At 39.6% G+C, this 13,869-nt stretch overlaps 8 protein-coding genes across 8 annotated transcripts; 4 read left to right on the top strand and 4 right to left on the bottom strand.

Annotated features, from left to right (window-relative positions):
- Positions 1-303: 303 nt before the first annotated feature.
- Positions 304-4,129, top strand: LOC138913682 (uncharacterized). Its single transcript, XM_070217916.1, has 2 exons — positions 304-874; positions 3,992-4,129. Exons 1-2 carry the CDS (start codon positions 304-306, stop codon positions 4,027-4,029), a joined length of 609 nt encoding a protein of 202 aa, XP_070074017.1. The 3' UTR covers positions 4,030-4,129.
- Positions 4,130-5,491: 1,362 nt separating this feature from the next.
- LOC123002948 (histone H2B) lies at positions 5,492-5,863 on the top strand. Its single transcript, XM_070217919.1, has one exon. The coding sequence runs from the start codon at positions 5,492-5,494 to the stop codon at positions 5,861-5,863; it is 372 nt and encodes a 123-aa protein (XP_070074020.1).
- A 413-nt stretch (positions 5,864-6,276) lies between these two features.
- LOC123002945 (histone H1-like) lies at positions 6,277-7,029 on the bottom strand. The gene has a single exon (XM_044393719.2). It carries the CDS (start codon positions 7,027-7,029, stop codon positions 6,277-6,279), a length of 753 nt encoding a protein of 250 aa, XP_044249654.1.
- A 1,780-nt stretch (positions 7,030-8,809) lies between these two features.
- LOC138911845 (histone H3) lies at positions 8,810-9,220 on the bottom strand. Its single transcript, XM_070211421.1, has one exon. The coding sequence runs from the start codon at positions 9,218-9,220 to the stop codon at positions 8,810-8,812; it is 411 nt and encodes a 136-aa protein (XP_070067522.1).
- Positions 9,221-9,501: 281 nt separating this feature from the next.
- LOC123002942 (histone H4) lies at positions 9,502-9,813 on the top strand. The gene has a single exon (XM_044393713.2). The coding sequence runs from the start codon at positions 9,502-9,504 to the stop codon at positions 9,811-9,813; it is 312 nt and encodes a 103-aa protein (XP_044249648.1).
- Positions 9,814-10,368: 555 nt separating this feature from the next.
- Positions 10,369-10,749, bottom strand: LOC123002939 (histone H2A). Its single transcript, XM_044393708.2, has one exon. The coding sequence runs from the start codon at positions 10,747-10,749 to the stop codon at positions 10,375-10,377; it is 375 nt and encodes a 124-aa protein (XP_044249643.1). The 3' UTR covers positions 10,369-10,374.
- Positions 10,750-10,981: 232 nt separating this feature from the next.
- On the top strand, positions 10,982-11,353 carry LOC123002941 (histone H2B). The gene has a single exon (XM_044393712.2). It carries the CDS (start codon positions 10,982-10,984, stop codon positions 11,351-11,353), a length of 372 nt encoding a protein of 123 aa, XP_044249647.1.
- Positions 11,354-11,770: 417 nt separating this feature from the next.
- On the bottom strand, positions 11,771-12,523 carry LOC123002860 (histone H1-like). The gene has a single exon (XM_044393527.2). It carries the CDS (start codon positions 12,521-12,523, stop codon positions 11,771-11,773), a length of 753 nt encoding a protein of 250 aa, XP_044249462.1.
- Positions 12,524-13,869: the final 1,346 nt, after the last annotated feature.

Below are 13,869 nucleotides of genomic sequence, written 5' to 3'. Positions count from 1 at the left end.
TATGATCAGTGAATTGTGTTTGTGAAATCATAAGTGAAGTGAATAATGCCGCCTAAAACTAGTGGAAAGGCAGCCAAGAAGGCTTCTCGGAAAAACTTGCTCTCTTAGAATTCTAAGAAAAAACGCAAATTCCGAGAAAAGTGAAAACACAGATAGTGACTGAATTAAATCAGATAGTGACTGAATCAAAATCGAAAGTTCAAAGTGGATCCCTCAGTAATCGAAACATTTAAACAACAACTTGCCAACGCAAAGATAAGCAAAAAATGTCAACCCCATAAAGTGTTCTTTAAACAAAAAAACATGCCATACACTAAAACTGCAAAAAAAAACAAAATTAACTTACAACCAGAAACACCCGATAAACCAACATTGGAATGTATTCCAAAACTAAACTCTACAATGACAACGAGCTTTGCACATCCAACTAACAGTCAGGATGCTGCAATAGCAGACAATAACAATTCAACGGGCGGGGACCCAACTCACGTTAGCGGTGAAGAAATGGATTTCGAATCCGGAAATACTAAACGTCGACACACATCCGAAGACGACGAATATGAGGAATATGAATGTGACTCCAGCTCCGACAGTTCTACTGACTGCGAAGAGGAGGAAGATGAGCAGTCCAATTTATCCAATTCCGAGCTCCAAGGACTACTTCAAGAAATGAAACTTCTAAGAGAGGAGAACAAACGTCTCCAAGCCATCATCGCAAAAAACGCTAAATCTGATGGAAATGAAAAAAACAACATGTATCCCCCCCTAGAAACATCTGGATCAACAAAATACCAGAAGGTTCAAAACAAGAAGACCACGAACAAGAAGGCGTCTACAACATCAAACGCAGCCCAACCAAAATCAACATCAGAAGGTGAGAACAACGCTAAGAACCTCCCTGTAATTGTCCTTTACAATGAAAACCCATCCAAACTTAAAGACATTATAAGCCATAAATATTCTCTCAACATCCTCAACAAAAATGTAACGCACATCAAACTTTATAATATAGAAACACTTGAAAAAACTAAAACTATATTCGCTAAAAATAAAATGAATTTTTTCACCTATACTCCTAAAGAAATGAAACCCCATAACATAGTAATTAAAAAAATACCACCCACCGTCTTCAGTAAAGAAGAAGTAAAGAGTGCGCTACAAGAAGCTACTCCGGATTTTGAAATCTTATCAGTAGAACCATTTAAAACCAAGCACTGGCACATAGTTATCAAAAAATCTAAAGACATATCAAATATCTTTAAAATTCGATATTTGCTAAACTGCAAGGTACACATAGAATCGTATAAACCGCACCCTAAAGAAATAAAGCAATGCCGCAAGTGTCAACGTTTTCATCACGTCGCTTCAAACTGTAACATGCCTTACAGATGCGTAAAATGCATTGAAACGCACGCCCCCGGGCAATGTAAAATTAAAAAACCCGAAAATGAAGACGAAAAATTGGAAAACGTGACCCAATGCGTCAACTGCAACGGACGACACACAGCCAACGCAAGAATTTGCCCTACACGCAAAAAATATATAAAAGAGGCAATAGATAGACGTAACAGACAATCCCACACTCTATATAAAAAAATAAACCCGCCAACCTATAACAAAACACAAAACCAAATAAAAGAAGGCGTAAGCTACTCAGCCGCCCTAAGAACAAATTACCACCATAATAACGAAACAACAACAATAAAGAAAACCCCTATTAACAAAACAGGAAACACCAATAAATTCACGTTTGAAGACCTTAATAATGACTCAATGAAACTATTTGGGAAAAATATTGTGGACTGCATAGAAATAATGCAAGAAACCATTCAGAAATACCCAAGCAATCACAACCAAAACACCAAAAAACAAATATTACTTGATTTTATCGTAAAAATATCACAATGAAGTTTAAATGTATATTCCAAAATGTAAACGGACTTAGACAGCTTTACAAACGAGCTGAGCTTGAGAAATATATTCTAAAGCACAGGCCAAATGCCATGCTTATAGCAGAACATCGCCTATCCGACACCCATAACCCCAATCTCTCACAATACCAATTTACCCGCCAAAGACCAAACAATCAGCCAGAAACCAATAATCGATACTCCAAAGCCTCAGTAGCCATTGCAACAAAAAACGGAATGAAATATCAACAGCTGAACATACCAGCCACAATCAACATCGAAGCAGTTGCAATCCAAATCTGTTACCTAAATCGACGACAAGAAAGGCACAGCATTGTATTAGTCACACTATACAAAAGACCAGGGACTCTGCTTCACACAGGAGACCTAAACAATATAATAAACCATATAAATGAACAGACCAACAATAGCCCAATAATAATCGGATGTGATCTTAATGCGAAACACCCTAGCTGGCATATACCAAACCATAACCCCAGACACCTTAATTCAAATGGACAATTACTTTACGATTGGCTCACAAACCAACCCAATCTTACATTACTTTCAACAATAGAACCCACCCGGCCCAACCAAATAATAGACTCATCAATAGACTTTTTTATATGTTCAAACGAATTATCAATAGAAACTGGCAATATATGCAAAATAACCAAAGACTTCCCATCAGACCATTTTGGAGTAGAAATTAAACTAAATCTTGAACCGTTTGTACTAGAGGAAATAGACCCGAAAAAAATCTACAACTTTAAACAAATGGACTCGTTAATATGGAACAGGACCATCCTAACAAATCTATCACCAGTCCCAAATTGCCTGAACCAAACCTCCGAACAGATCGACAACCACATAATTAAACTTAATCAAGCAATAGATAAAGCATTAAACTCCACCGAAGCCATACCAATCATTAAAATAGATCCAAAAAAGCCAAACAAAATCGTACGTCCTAGTCCTACCTGCCTGCAACTTATAAAACACTGCCGGTATCTCAGACGGTACCTATTTCGACACATATTTTCCCTTTCATCACATGAAAAACAGTACATTAACAATGAAATAAAACTGTTAAAAGTGGAAATAAACAATCTACTAAAAATCAGCCACATAAACTACATACAACATACAATACAACACCTAAAACCAAGGAACATAAGCTTAAAAACTCTGAAACTCACACAACCTAACCATAGAAATCAAAACATAATACTCACACCAGTTGAAATACAAACCATTGATATAAATACTCCAGCCATCTTAAAAACAGAATTTGATAAAATAAATGGACTTGCTTGGTCCTTTGAACGAATTCACAAGCAAAATGACAGCCTATCGACAGCAAACCCACAGCACCAGCCTCATGCTAACCTAATCCAAAGCACAGTAAGGGAAACATTCTCAAACGAAAATAGCCCATCCATCACCTTTAATGAAATTATTACAGCTGATGGAAACTGGCAAAATGCGGAAGAACACGGGTTCACGAACAGCAATCAACTTTTTGAGCTTATAAAGAGTGGAAACGCAAAGAAAACGCTCGGTCCAGATGGAACGAGCAACTACCTTCTAAAAAGAATGAATATACCGGTACTAAGCCACATTGCACGGATATTTAATCACTGCTTAAACATATCATACTTCCCTAGCAGCTGGAAATGCAGCAAAGTAATTGCCATTCCAAAACCAAAAGCTAATCATGAATCCCTTCTGGGATTCAGACCAATCTCAATACTATCTGCAATAAGCCAACTACTAGAAAAAATACTTGCCTTGAAACTAACAGAACATCTAGAAAATAACACAATCCTCCAACCATTTCAATTTGGATTCCGGAAAAATATGTCAATATCCCATTCACTAGCAGCCGCTAATAACTTTATATACTCCAATATAAGTAACAAACGAGCCGTCATAGCATGTGCCCTGGACTTCGAAAAAGCATTTGATACGGTCTGGACAAATGCACTGATATATAAAATGTGCCACCTACACAACTTTAACCAGCATCTGACTAAAATAATATTTAACTACCTAACAAACCGTTCCTTCTACGTAATCAGCTCTGATGGTACTGAACGCTCACTTATCCGGGAAATAGTCGCAGGAGTCCCACAAGGATCCACCCTAGCTCCCATCCTGTATAACATCTACTTAGCAGACCTTCCAGAATTTCAGCGACATCTTAACTCAACATCCAGAGCCATAATCCAGCCATTTGTATACGCTGACGACATCCTACTGCTCGCCTCGGGAGCCAGAATCTCCAATGCAGAGACTGACCTAAACGAATACCTTGATCAACTGTCCGACTATTTTAATAAATGGCGACTCAAACTAAATACCAGCAAATGTGAAAGCACCATATTAAAAGGTCACGTGATACGTAATCTATACCCAAATGCTCGTAATTTTCAACCCAAAATATATGTCAACAGAAACACTGAAATAAAAAATGTAAAGGAAATAAAATACCTGGGAGTATACTATGACGAAAAACTAAGTTTTAAGCCAAACACACAATATCTCCTTAAAAAAGCGAAAATTCAAATAGCCCAAATTCATAAAGCTTTTGGTTCACTCGGAACAAATGCATCAGATTCAAACAAAGAATTAATCAAAATAAGATCGCTAATATATAAAAAATTAATACAACCAATACTCACATACGGCCACATAGCCTGGTTCAACTTAAAATCAAGTGAAATGGAAAATCTAAGACTTTTTGAACGAAAAATACTACGTAGAGCCCTGGGCTCCTCTGCCAGAAACTCCATAACAAATCACTTTATAAACAACAGCAACCTATACCAACTAACACAAACCAAGCGCATCGATACCCAAATATTCAAAATTATCGAACAATTCGTTGAAAACAACCGAAACAATAGTAATCATCTGATCTCAAACAGCGTCGCCCAAAAACAACCTCCTATTAACTTTTCCATTCATAATTTAGCAATAAACCATATAAACTACCTCAAAGAAATAGGAATAATATACAATACAAATAATAAACTGATATTTTATCATAGGAGGCATGACTCCATAAACCCAAACAATCTGGTATACAACACAAACCAGTAAAAATATTTTATAATAAACACCAGCCACCGTGCCTTAAATACCTTGTATACACCATCCTTTGTAAATACGCCCCCACCCTTCCCATTAATCTTAGTCTTCTCTAGCTTTTAAGAACACAACAACCAAAAATCAATCATCATTCTCTCAGGTTTTTCTGTTTTGTAAACATTTTTCCCTGAATATAAGTAAATATAAGAAACAAAATACAAATACACTAATATCAATGCCGTACAGAGTACAAATAAAGATAAATCATAATGTAAAAACGAACGCCCGGAAAAGCTTGAAAGCGCAGGGTTAAAAATGTAACACTAACTAAGCTAAGTAAACATAAACTTGTCATTTTTGTATTACTACTATATAAGATTAACTATGTATCTAAACCCAAAAAGAAACCGACAATAAACTGAAACTGAAACTGAACGCACCACTATGATCAGTGAATTGTGTTTGTGAAATCATAAGTGAAGTGAATAATGCCGCCTAAAACTAGTGGAAAGGCAGCCAAGAAGGCTGGCAAGGCCCAGAAGAACATCACCAAGACCGACAAGAAGAAGAAGCGCAAGAGGAAGGAGAGCTACGCCATCTACATTTACAAGGTCCTGAAGCAGGTCCATCCTGACACCGGCATTTCGTCGAAGGCGATGAGCATCATGAACAGCTTTGTGAATGATATCTTCGAGCGCATTGCTGCCGAGGCCTCTCGTCTGGCTCACTACAACAAGCGCTCGACTATCACCAGTCGGGAAATCCAAACGGCTGTTCGCCTGCTCCTGCCCGGAGAGTTGGCCAAGCACGCCGTTAGTGAGGGAACCAAGGCTGTCACCAAATACACCAGCTCCAAGTAATTTTCTCTTGCTGCGGATGCGGAGAAAGATCCAAAACGGCCCTTTTCAGGGCCACAACATATTTTACCAAAGAAACTAAATTTTCAATATACCACTAAACCATTTGCCATAAAATATAAAATTATCAATTTGGTGCACCATTTTTTTAAAGGACTTAATCATTAACATCTATTTACAAAGAAATTGTGCAATGTCTCCTCTATGAACCTGGTATACTGATATACTTTCTACTGGCGGCCAGGTGCCACAATATAAATGGATACATTAAATGTACAATATGTTTTCAATTGAAAGTTCCTTTCTCTTGTTAACCAAAGTTGTAGCCCTGAAAAGGGCTTGTTAAACTAATTTCAGATTTCGAAATCTGAAATTGCGATTGCGAGCGTGTACCAGGTACTGTACTTTTTCACAATTTACTTCTTAGCAGCCGTAGTCTTGGCTTTCGGCTTCTTAGCGGTAGCAGGAGCAGCTGCTTTCTTCACCGCCTTTTTGGGTTTAGCAGACGCCGCTGGTTTGGCTTTTGGTGCTTTGGCCGCCTTCGGCTTCGCTGCCGTCGACTTGGCCTTTGTTGCTGCTGGCTTTGCCTTTACGGTTCCAGTTTTCTTGGCATCCTTGGCCTTCGTCTTCTCCGTTTTCTTCTTCTCGGCGGTCTTTTTGGTGGCAACAGCCTTCTTAGCCTTGGGCTTCTTGTCGGCAGCTCCCGTGGCAGCCTTCTTGGCGGTGGCTCCGGTCTTCTTGGCGGCTACCTTCTTGCTTTTCACTTTCTTCTCAGCAGACGCAACCTTTGGCTTGGGATCCTTCTTGGCGGAGGCCGACAGTTTAAATGAGCCAGACGCACCCTTTCCCTTTGTTTGAATCAGCTTTCCATTGACCACGGCAGATTTCAAGTACTTCTTGATGAATGGAGCCAGCTTCTGGGCATCGCATTTATAAGTGGCACTGATATATTTCTTGATTGCCAGAAGCGATGAGCCGCCACGCTCCTTCAAATTCTTGATGGAAGCGTCTACCATTTGCTGAGTTGGCGGATGCGATGGCGGGGCAGTGGTCTTCTTTGCCTTTGTAGCAGCGGATCCAGATGCCTTTTTGGCGGCCACCTTCTTCTCAACTGGCGCTGGTGGGGCAGCCACTGGGGAAGCGGACGTTGCAACTGCAGAATCAGACATTTTTATTCACTGAAATACACTTTTTTGTTTAGAAAATGGCGCGCGCGCTCGTTACCGACCTCCTTCGTTCGGATGAGAATCGAGGAGGAGAGCACTTTAACTGTGGGTCTGGCATCAGTCATTTGCTCTGCTAATGTTTGCTTGAAGTGCAAACTTATTTTCTTGTTTTCAGTGCTTAAGATTTTAAATAGAAAATATGTTTTTATTGGTATACATCCTTAAAAGATGAATTAATCAATTACCGTTTTCGAATTGTAAGTATCTTGTTTTTGTGACTTTTTATTGCTGCATGAACTTCAACATTGACATTCGTAACATGAACAATTTTTTTAAAAACCCATTTTAAAATATGAAATCTCTGAAATGCTTGGAATCTTGTTAATAAAAAATAAAATTCGAACCTTTTACTTTACGAAAAACCAAAAATATAATCACTTATCATTAATTTAGGTATTTTAATTCTTGTTTCAAGTTGTCCCTTGGCTACGTACAAAGTTGTCTATCAGACTACATTCGATAATAGTTTTCGGACTGTTAAAAATATTAATCTTTCGAAACATTACATTTATTTGCAATTTTATGAAATGAATTTTGTCTTTGTTTAAGTGGATTTAGCTTTTCAGGCAATTTTATAAATAGTTTTTCCAAATTCGGATACTTTGCGTCCCATATATGAATTAGGTAGAGGCCGCACTGAATTTTACATTAAAAAAAAAACATAAAATACATATTTTTGATTCTTTTTTTTATTTAACATAATAAGTAAAGCATTGAATAGTGTATATGTGTTATTTTCAGACTGTTTTTAATAATATTTCGATTTTTTACTGATGTCTAATGCTGAGCGTTCTTGTCCCATTAAACCACACACATTTTAAAAGTGTGCGGCTTCACGCACTCAATTTTTCTTACAAAAAAACATAAATTATATAATTTTGAATCTTTTTTTATATAATATAATAAATAATACATTGAATAATGTATATGTTTTATTTTCAGACTGTATTTAATAATTTTTCGAATTTTTAATTATGTCTAATGTTGAGCGTTTTTGTCCCATTGAACCACACTCATTTTTAGAGTGTGCGTACGTAGAAGTCGCACTCATTTAACCTAAAAAAACATAAAATATGTAATTTAGAATCTTTTTTTATTAAATATAATAAATAATGCATTAAATAATGTATATGTTTTATTTTCAGACTGTTTTAAATAAGTTTTCAATTTATTACTTATGTTTAACGTTGAGCGTTCTTGTCCCATTAAACCATACTAATTTTAAAAGTTTGCCGAAATCACAAGTGAAATGTTTTTAAAAACATATTTGAAAATAAGAAATTAAACATATATTGTCACGTTCGTTGATAAACATTAAAGTTAAAGTCATTTACATCAAGATATGACACAAAATGCTGTCTTTTATAACTTGTTTTATATTTACCCAAGACAAAAATACTCCACTGAATGGTCCATAGACATAGGTCGCCATGAAGTTAGCGATTAAGAAAAAATATAAAATCTGTAATTTTCTAATCTTATTTTGTTTCATTATGTTCACTAGGTTATAATAAGAATATATTTGATAGATTTTCGATTTTTTTCTGATGTTTGAAAGTATTGACCATGTCTTTCATACTTCCGACTATTTCTTAATTTTATCTACGTGGAATGCTTGCTGAATTAAAATTAATATCTCATTGAACGTAATTTGTGGTCCTGAAAAGGACCGATTTGTACAAAGTATGCTGGAGCATTGGCAGCCAGTTGAAGCCGTCTCAACTTAAGCTCGCTCGCCGCGAATGCGACGGGCCAACTGGATGTCCTTGGGCATGATGGTGACACGCTTGGCATGAATGGCGCACAAGTTAGTATCTTCAAAGAGGCCAACCAGATAGGCTTCGCTAGCTTCCTGCAGAGCCATCACCGCCGAGCTCTGGAATCGCAGGTCAGTCTTGAAGTCCTGAGCGATTTCACGCACCAGACGCTGGAAAGGCAGTTTGCGGATCAGCAGCTCGGTACTCTTCTGGTAGCGACGGATCTCACGCAGGGCAACAGTTCCAGGGCGATAGCGATGGGGCTTCTTCACGCCTCCGGTGGCTGGGGCGCTCTTACGAGCGGCCTTAGTAGCCAGTTGTTTGCGTGGCGCCTTGCCACCAGTCGATTTGCGAGCGGTTTGCTTGGTACGGGCCATTTTCGAATTCACTGCTGTTCACGTTCACTTCACGTTTCAAAACACAATAAACGATCGCCGCATTTGCTACCTACTTATATAGCAAAACGTGGAGGGTTGAAAAGAGAGAGAAGCAGAGGCCATCTCATTTGTCGAGCGGAGAGCGAGGCGGACATATCGTTCGGACTCGCTCGTGTTTCTGGCGTTTTAGGTATATATAGGGGCACGCCGAAAATTTGGAATTAGTTCTTCAGTGACTTTCGTGCAGTGTGTTAACGTGTTAACAGTAGAAAAGAGTGAAAATGACTGGTCGCGGTAAAGGAGGCAAAGGCTTGGGAAAAGGAGGCGCCAAGCGTCATCGCAAAGTGCTGCGTGATAACATCCAGGGTATCACGAAGCCAGCTATCCGCCGTTTGGCTCGTCGTGGCGGCGTAAAGCGCATCTCTGGACTCATTTACGAGGAAACACGTGGCGTTCTGAAGGTGTTCTTGGAGAACGTTATCCGTGATGCCGTCACCTACACCGAACACGCCAAGAGGAAGACTGTCACAGCCATGGATGTTGTGTACGCCCTGAAGAGGCAAGGCCGCACCCTGTACGGCTTCGGCGGTTAAAAAACTAGTACAGCTTGTACTTCATTCTGCAATCGGTCCTTTTCAGGACCACCATTAAAATTTCGAGAGAAGACAAATTTTCAATAATATTTATAATACAATAATATTAAAATGCGCTGGAAAACAATCGGTCACTGAAATATCAAACTACACATGCACATGGGATGAATGTATTTTGTACAAACTGTACTGCTTGCAACGGAAAAGTGTAAGCGTAAACGGCAACTCGTTACATCTTTTGAGGAAGAAATACGAGTGAGTCGCCAATGTAATCTAAGAATTGAACATTTAGATCCTGTAGCTTTCGACCACTAATCTACTGGACCGACGGCCGAACAAATCAAACATTAGCTTCCGAATAGTATTGTGAACCTACCATTTGTACCATTTGAATTCATTTAAGTCTCAATGTTATATTTCAAGCAGTTTTATAGTTTATTTTTGAAATTAAATCATATTCGTATATGTAAATCTTCTATTCTTTGGTAATAACGTGGTCGTCCTGAAAAGGACGGTTGGGTATATGTTTGTATGTACAAATGAGCTCCGCTTTTAAAACGATTAAGCCTTCTTCTCGGTCTTCTTGGGCAACAGAACGGCCTGGATGTTGGGCAGCACTCCGCCCTGGGCAATGGTGACACCGGAGAGCAGCTTGTTCAACTCCTCGTCGTTGCGGATGGCCAGCTGCAGATGACGCGGGATAATCCTAGTCTTCTTGTTGTCACGGGCAGCATTGCCAGCCAACTCGAGAACCTCAGCGGCCAGATATTCCATCACGGCAGCTAGGTAAACAGGAGCGCCGGCACCAACACGCTCGGCATAGTTGCCCTTGCGGAGCAGACGGTGAATACGGCCCACTGGGAACTGAAGACCGGCACGGTTCGAGCGGGACTTTGCCTTTCCCTTCACTTTGCCACCTTTTCCACGACCAGACATTTTGCTTTACGAGTATTTCACTTGGTTCACTTTACACACTGAAAACACACTGAATGCTCGCCCAGCCCCGGGTAGCCACGTATTTATACTTTTTCGTCTGCCTGCGCGTTCAGTTAGGGGTGGGTGCCATAGACCTGAAAACATTGCTCGAAAAAAAGTATAAAGCTGAACACTCTCTTCGCACCACTATGATCAGTGAATTGTGTTTGTGAAATCATAAGTGAAGTGAATAATGCCGCCTAAAACTAGTGGAAAGGCAGCCAAGAAGGCTGGCAAGGCCCAGAAGAACATCACCAAGACCGACAAGAAGAAGAAGCGCAAGAGGAAGGAGAGCTACGCCATCTACATTTACAAGGTCCTGAAGCAGGTCCATCCTGACACCGGCATTTCGTCGAAGGCGATGAGCATCATGAACAGCTTTGTGAATGATATCTTCGAGCGCATTGCTGCCGAGGCCTCTCGTCTGGCTCACTACAACAAGCGCTCGACCATCACCAGTCGGGAAATCCAAACGGCTGTTCGCCTGCTCCTGCCCGGAGAGTTGGCCAAGCACGCCGTTAGTGAGGGAACCAAGGCTGTCACCAAGTACACCAGCTCCAAGTAATTTTCTCTTGCTGCGGATGCGGAGAAAGATCCAAAACGGCCCTTTTCAGGGCCACAACATATTTTACCAAAGAAACTAAATTTTCAATATACCATAAACCATTTGCCATTGGCCATTTGCCATAAAATATAAAATTATCAATTTGGTGCACCATTTTTTTAAAGGACTTGATCATTAACATCTATTTACAAAGAAATTGTGCAATGTCTCCTCTATGAACTGATATACTTTCTACTGGCGGCCAGGTGCCACAATATAAATGGATACATTAAATGTACAATATGTTTTCAATTGAAAGTTCCTTTCTCTTGTTAACCAAAGTTGTAGCCCTGAAAAGGGCTTGTTAAACTAATTTCAGATTTCGAAATCTGAAATTGCGATTGCGAGCGTGTACCAGGTACTGTACTTTTTCACAATTTACTTCTTAGCAGCCGTAGTCTTGGCTTTCGGCTTCTTAGCGGTAGCAGGAGCAGCTGCTTTCTTCACCGCCTTTTTGGGTTTAGCAGACGCCGCTGGTTTGGCTTTTGGTGCTTTGGCCGCCTTCGGCTTCGCTGCCGTCGACTTGGCCTTTGTTGCTGCTGGCTTTGCCTTTACGGTTCCAGTTTTCTTGGCATCCTTGGCCTTCGTCTTCTCCGTTTTCTTCTTCTCGGCGGTCTTTTTGGTGGCAACAGCCTTCTTAGCCTTGGGCTTCTTGTCGGCAGCTCCCGTGGCAGCCTTCTTGGCGGTGGCTCCGGTCTTCTTGGCGGCTACCTTCTTGCTTTTCACTTTCTTCTCAGCAGACGCAACCTTTGGCTTGGGATCCTTCTTGGCGGAGGCCGACAGTTTAAATGAGCCAGACGCACCCTTTCCCTTTGTTTGAATCAGCTTTCCATTGACCACGGCAGATTTCAAGTACTTCTTGATGAATGGAGCCAGCTTCTGGGCATCGCATTTATAAGTGGCACTGATATATTTCTTGATTGCCAGAAGCGATGAGCCGCCACGCTCCTTCAAATTCTTGATGGAAGCGTCTACCATTTGCTGAGTTGGCGGATGCGATGGCGGGGCAGTGGTCTTCTTTGCCTTTGTAGCAGCGGATCCAGATGCCTTTTTGGCGGCCACCTTCTTCTCAACTGGCGCTGGTGGGGCAGCCACTGGGGAAGCGGACGTTGCAACTGCAGAATCAGACATTTTTATTCACTGAAATACACTTTTTTGTTTAGAAAATGGCGCGCGCGCTCGTTACCGACCTCCTTCGTTCGGATGAGAATCGAGGAGGAGAGCACTTTAACTGTGGGTCTGGCCAAAGAGAATATAAACACTAAGAGGTGTAACGCACATACAACTGAATGTACGGCAAAATTTTTGGTGTGGATTCAGAAAGTGGATTTATAATTTTCCTAGTGTGCGTTGTCCGTGTTAGATTCTTTGCTTGTGTTAGTGTGCAATTTCGTTTGCTCTGCGAAAAAGGCTCAATCTCGCATCTGACTGGCACATCGTATTAAGGATCTGTGGGCTAGGGGTGTAGTCGCTCGACTGCGGATCGTGTCGGACCGAGTTTAACTCCGACTGAACGCAACCTTTTTTTTTTAAGTATTTTTTTTTTTTTTAAACATTGTTCATTTAATATAAATTTTTAAAATTGAAAGAAAGGTAAAGACCATTAATGGATTGAATGATTTCGGTGTAAATCATTTCTCTCTAGGGATTGTGTGCTTGCTTTTTTGTTTAAAAAATAAAATTATTGTTATTTTTAGTCCCTGAATTGCATTTTAATTGTATACTTCAATAAAAATTAAAAATGAAAAAAGATTATAATAGTAAACTCGGATGCGTATTTCATAAACTTTTAGTTCAAAAGTAATGAATTTAAAATATTTGCTCAAAATGCTTCTGCTTTTAGAACTTACAAAATTAAAAACAAACAAAAAACACAAGAAAAAATTAGAAAACAAACCAAAAAATTAAAAAACAAAAAAACAAAGTAAAATAAAAAAAAATTAAGATAAAAATAAAACCACTTCGCCTCAGAGTGGACTCGAACCTCAATCGCATTATTCGCGGGCCACCAACTAACGCAATGCGCCACAGCCCTTTTTAAAATGTTGTGCGCAATGTGCCTTTTAGGACGATTCCTTTTCGGGAACATAATTCAAGAATCAACAAATGAGACAAAAATTGAATTTCGACTTTTCTGCAGCGCGGAGTTTTGAGAGCGAGAGAGCAAGTGAGCGAGAGAGAGAGAAGTCAAGAAACGGCATTCTAAAAATAGACTGAATACGTGTGAGTCGCATTTAACAAAAATGACGCTGCCTCCGTACATTTTCTTGCTCCTCGTTACACATCTTAGTGTTTATAATATCTTTGGTCTGGCATCAGTCATTTGCTCTGCTAATGTTTGCTTGAAGTGCAAACTTATTTTCTTGTTTTCAGTGCTTAAGATTTTAAATAGAAAATATGTTTTTATTGGTATACATCCTTAAAAGATGAATTAATCAATTACCGTTTTCGAATTGTAAGTATCTTGTTTTTATACC

Source organism: Drosophila takahashii, chromosome 2L (genome assembly GCF_030179915.1).
Source record: "Drosophila takahashii strain IR98-3 E-12201 chromosome 2L, DtakHiC1v2, whole genome shotgun sequence".
In the NCBI taxonomy this organism is placed as follows: domain Eukaryota; kingdom Metazoa; phylum Arthropoda; class Insecta; order Diptera; family Drosophilidae; genus Drosophila; species Drosophila takahashii.
This window is presented reverse-complemented; position numbering and strand designations above follow the sequence as displayed.

Coding starts and splice junctions, on each gene's coding strand:
- LOC123002948 (XM_070217919.1), top strand. CDS start 5,492: ATGCCGCCTAAAACTAGTGGAAAGGCAGCCAAGAAGGCTGGCAAGGCC.
- LOC123002942 (XM_044393713.2), top strand. CDS start 9,502: ATGACTGGTCGCGGTAAAGGAGGCAAAGGCTTGGGAAAAGGAGGCGCC.
- LOC138913682 (XM_070217916.1), top strand. CDS start 304: ATGCCATACACTAAAACTGCAAAAAAAAACAAAATTAACTTACAACCA. Junction 875..3,991: donor ACCAAAATCAACATCAGAAG/GTGAGAACAACG, acceptor CTACGTAATCAG/CTCTGATGGTACTGAACGCT.
- LOC138911845 (XM_070211421.1), bottom strand. CDS start 9,220: ATGGCCCGTACCAAGCAAACCGCTCGCAAATCGACTGGTGGCAAGGCG.
- LOC123002939 (XM_044393708.2), bottom strand. CDS start 10,749: ATGTCTGGTCGTGGAAAAGGTGGCAAAGTGAAGGGAAAGGCAAAGTCC.
- LOC123002860 (XM_044393527.2), bottom strand. CDS start 12,523: ATGTCTGATTCTGCAGTTGCAACGTCCGCTTCCCCAGTGGCTGCCCCA.
- LOC123002945 (XM_044393719.2), bottom strand. CDS start 7,029: ATGTCTGATTCTGCAGTTGCAACGTCCGCTTCCCCAGTGGCTGCCCCA.
- LOC123002941 (XM_044393712.2), top strand. CDS start 10,982: ATGCCGCCTAAAACTAGTGGAAAGGCAGCCAAGAAGGCTGGCAAGGCC.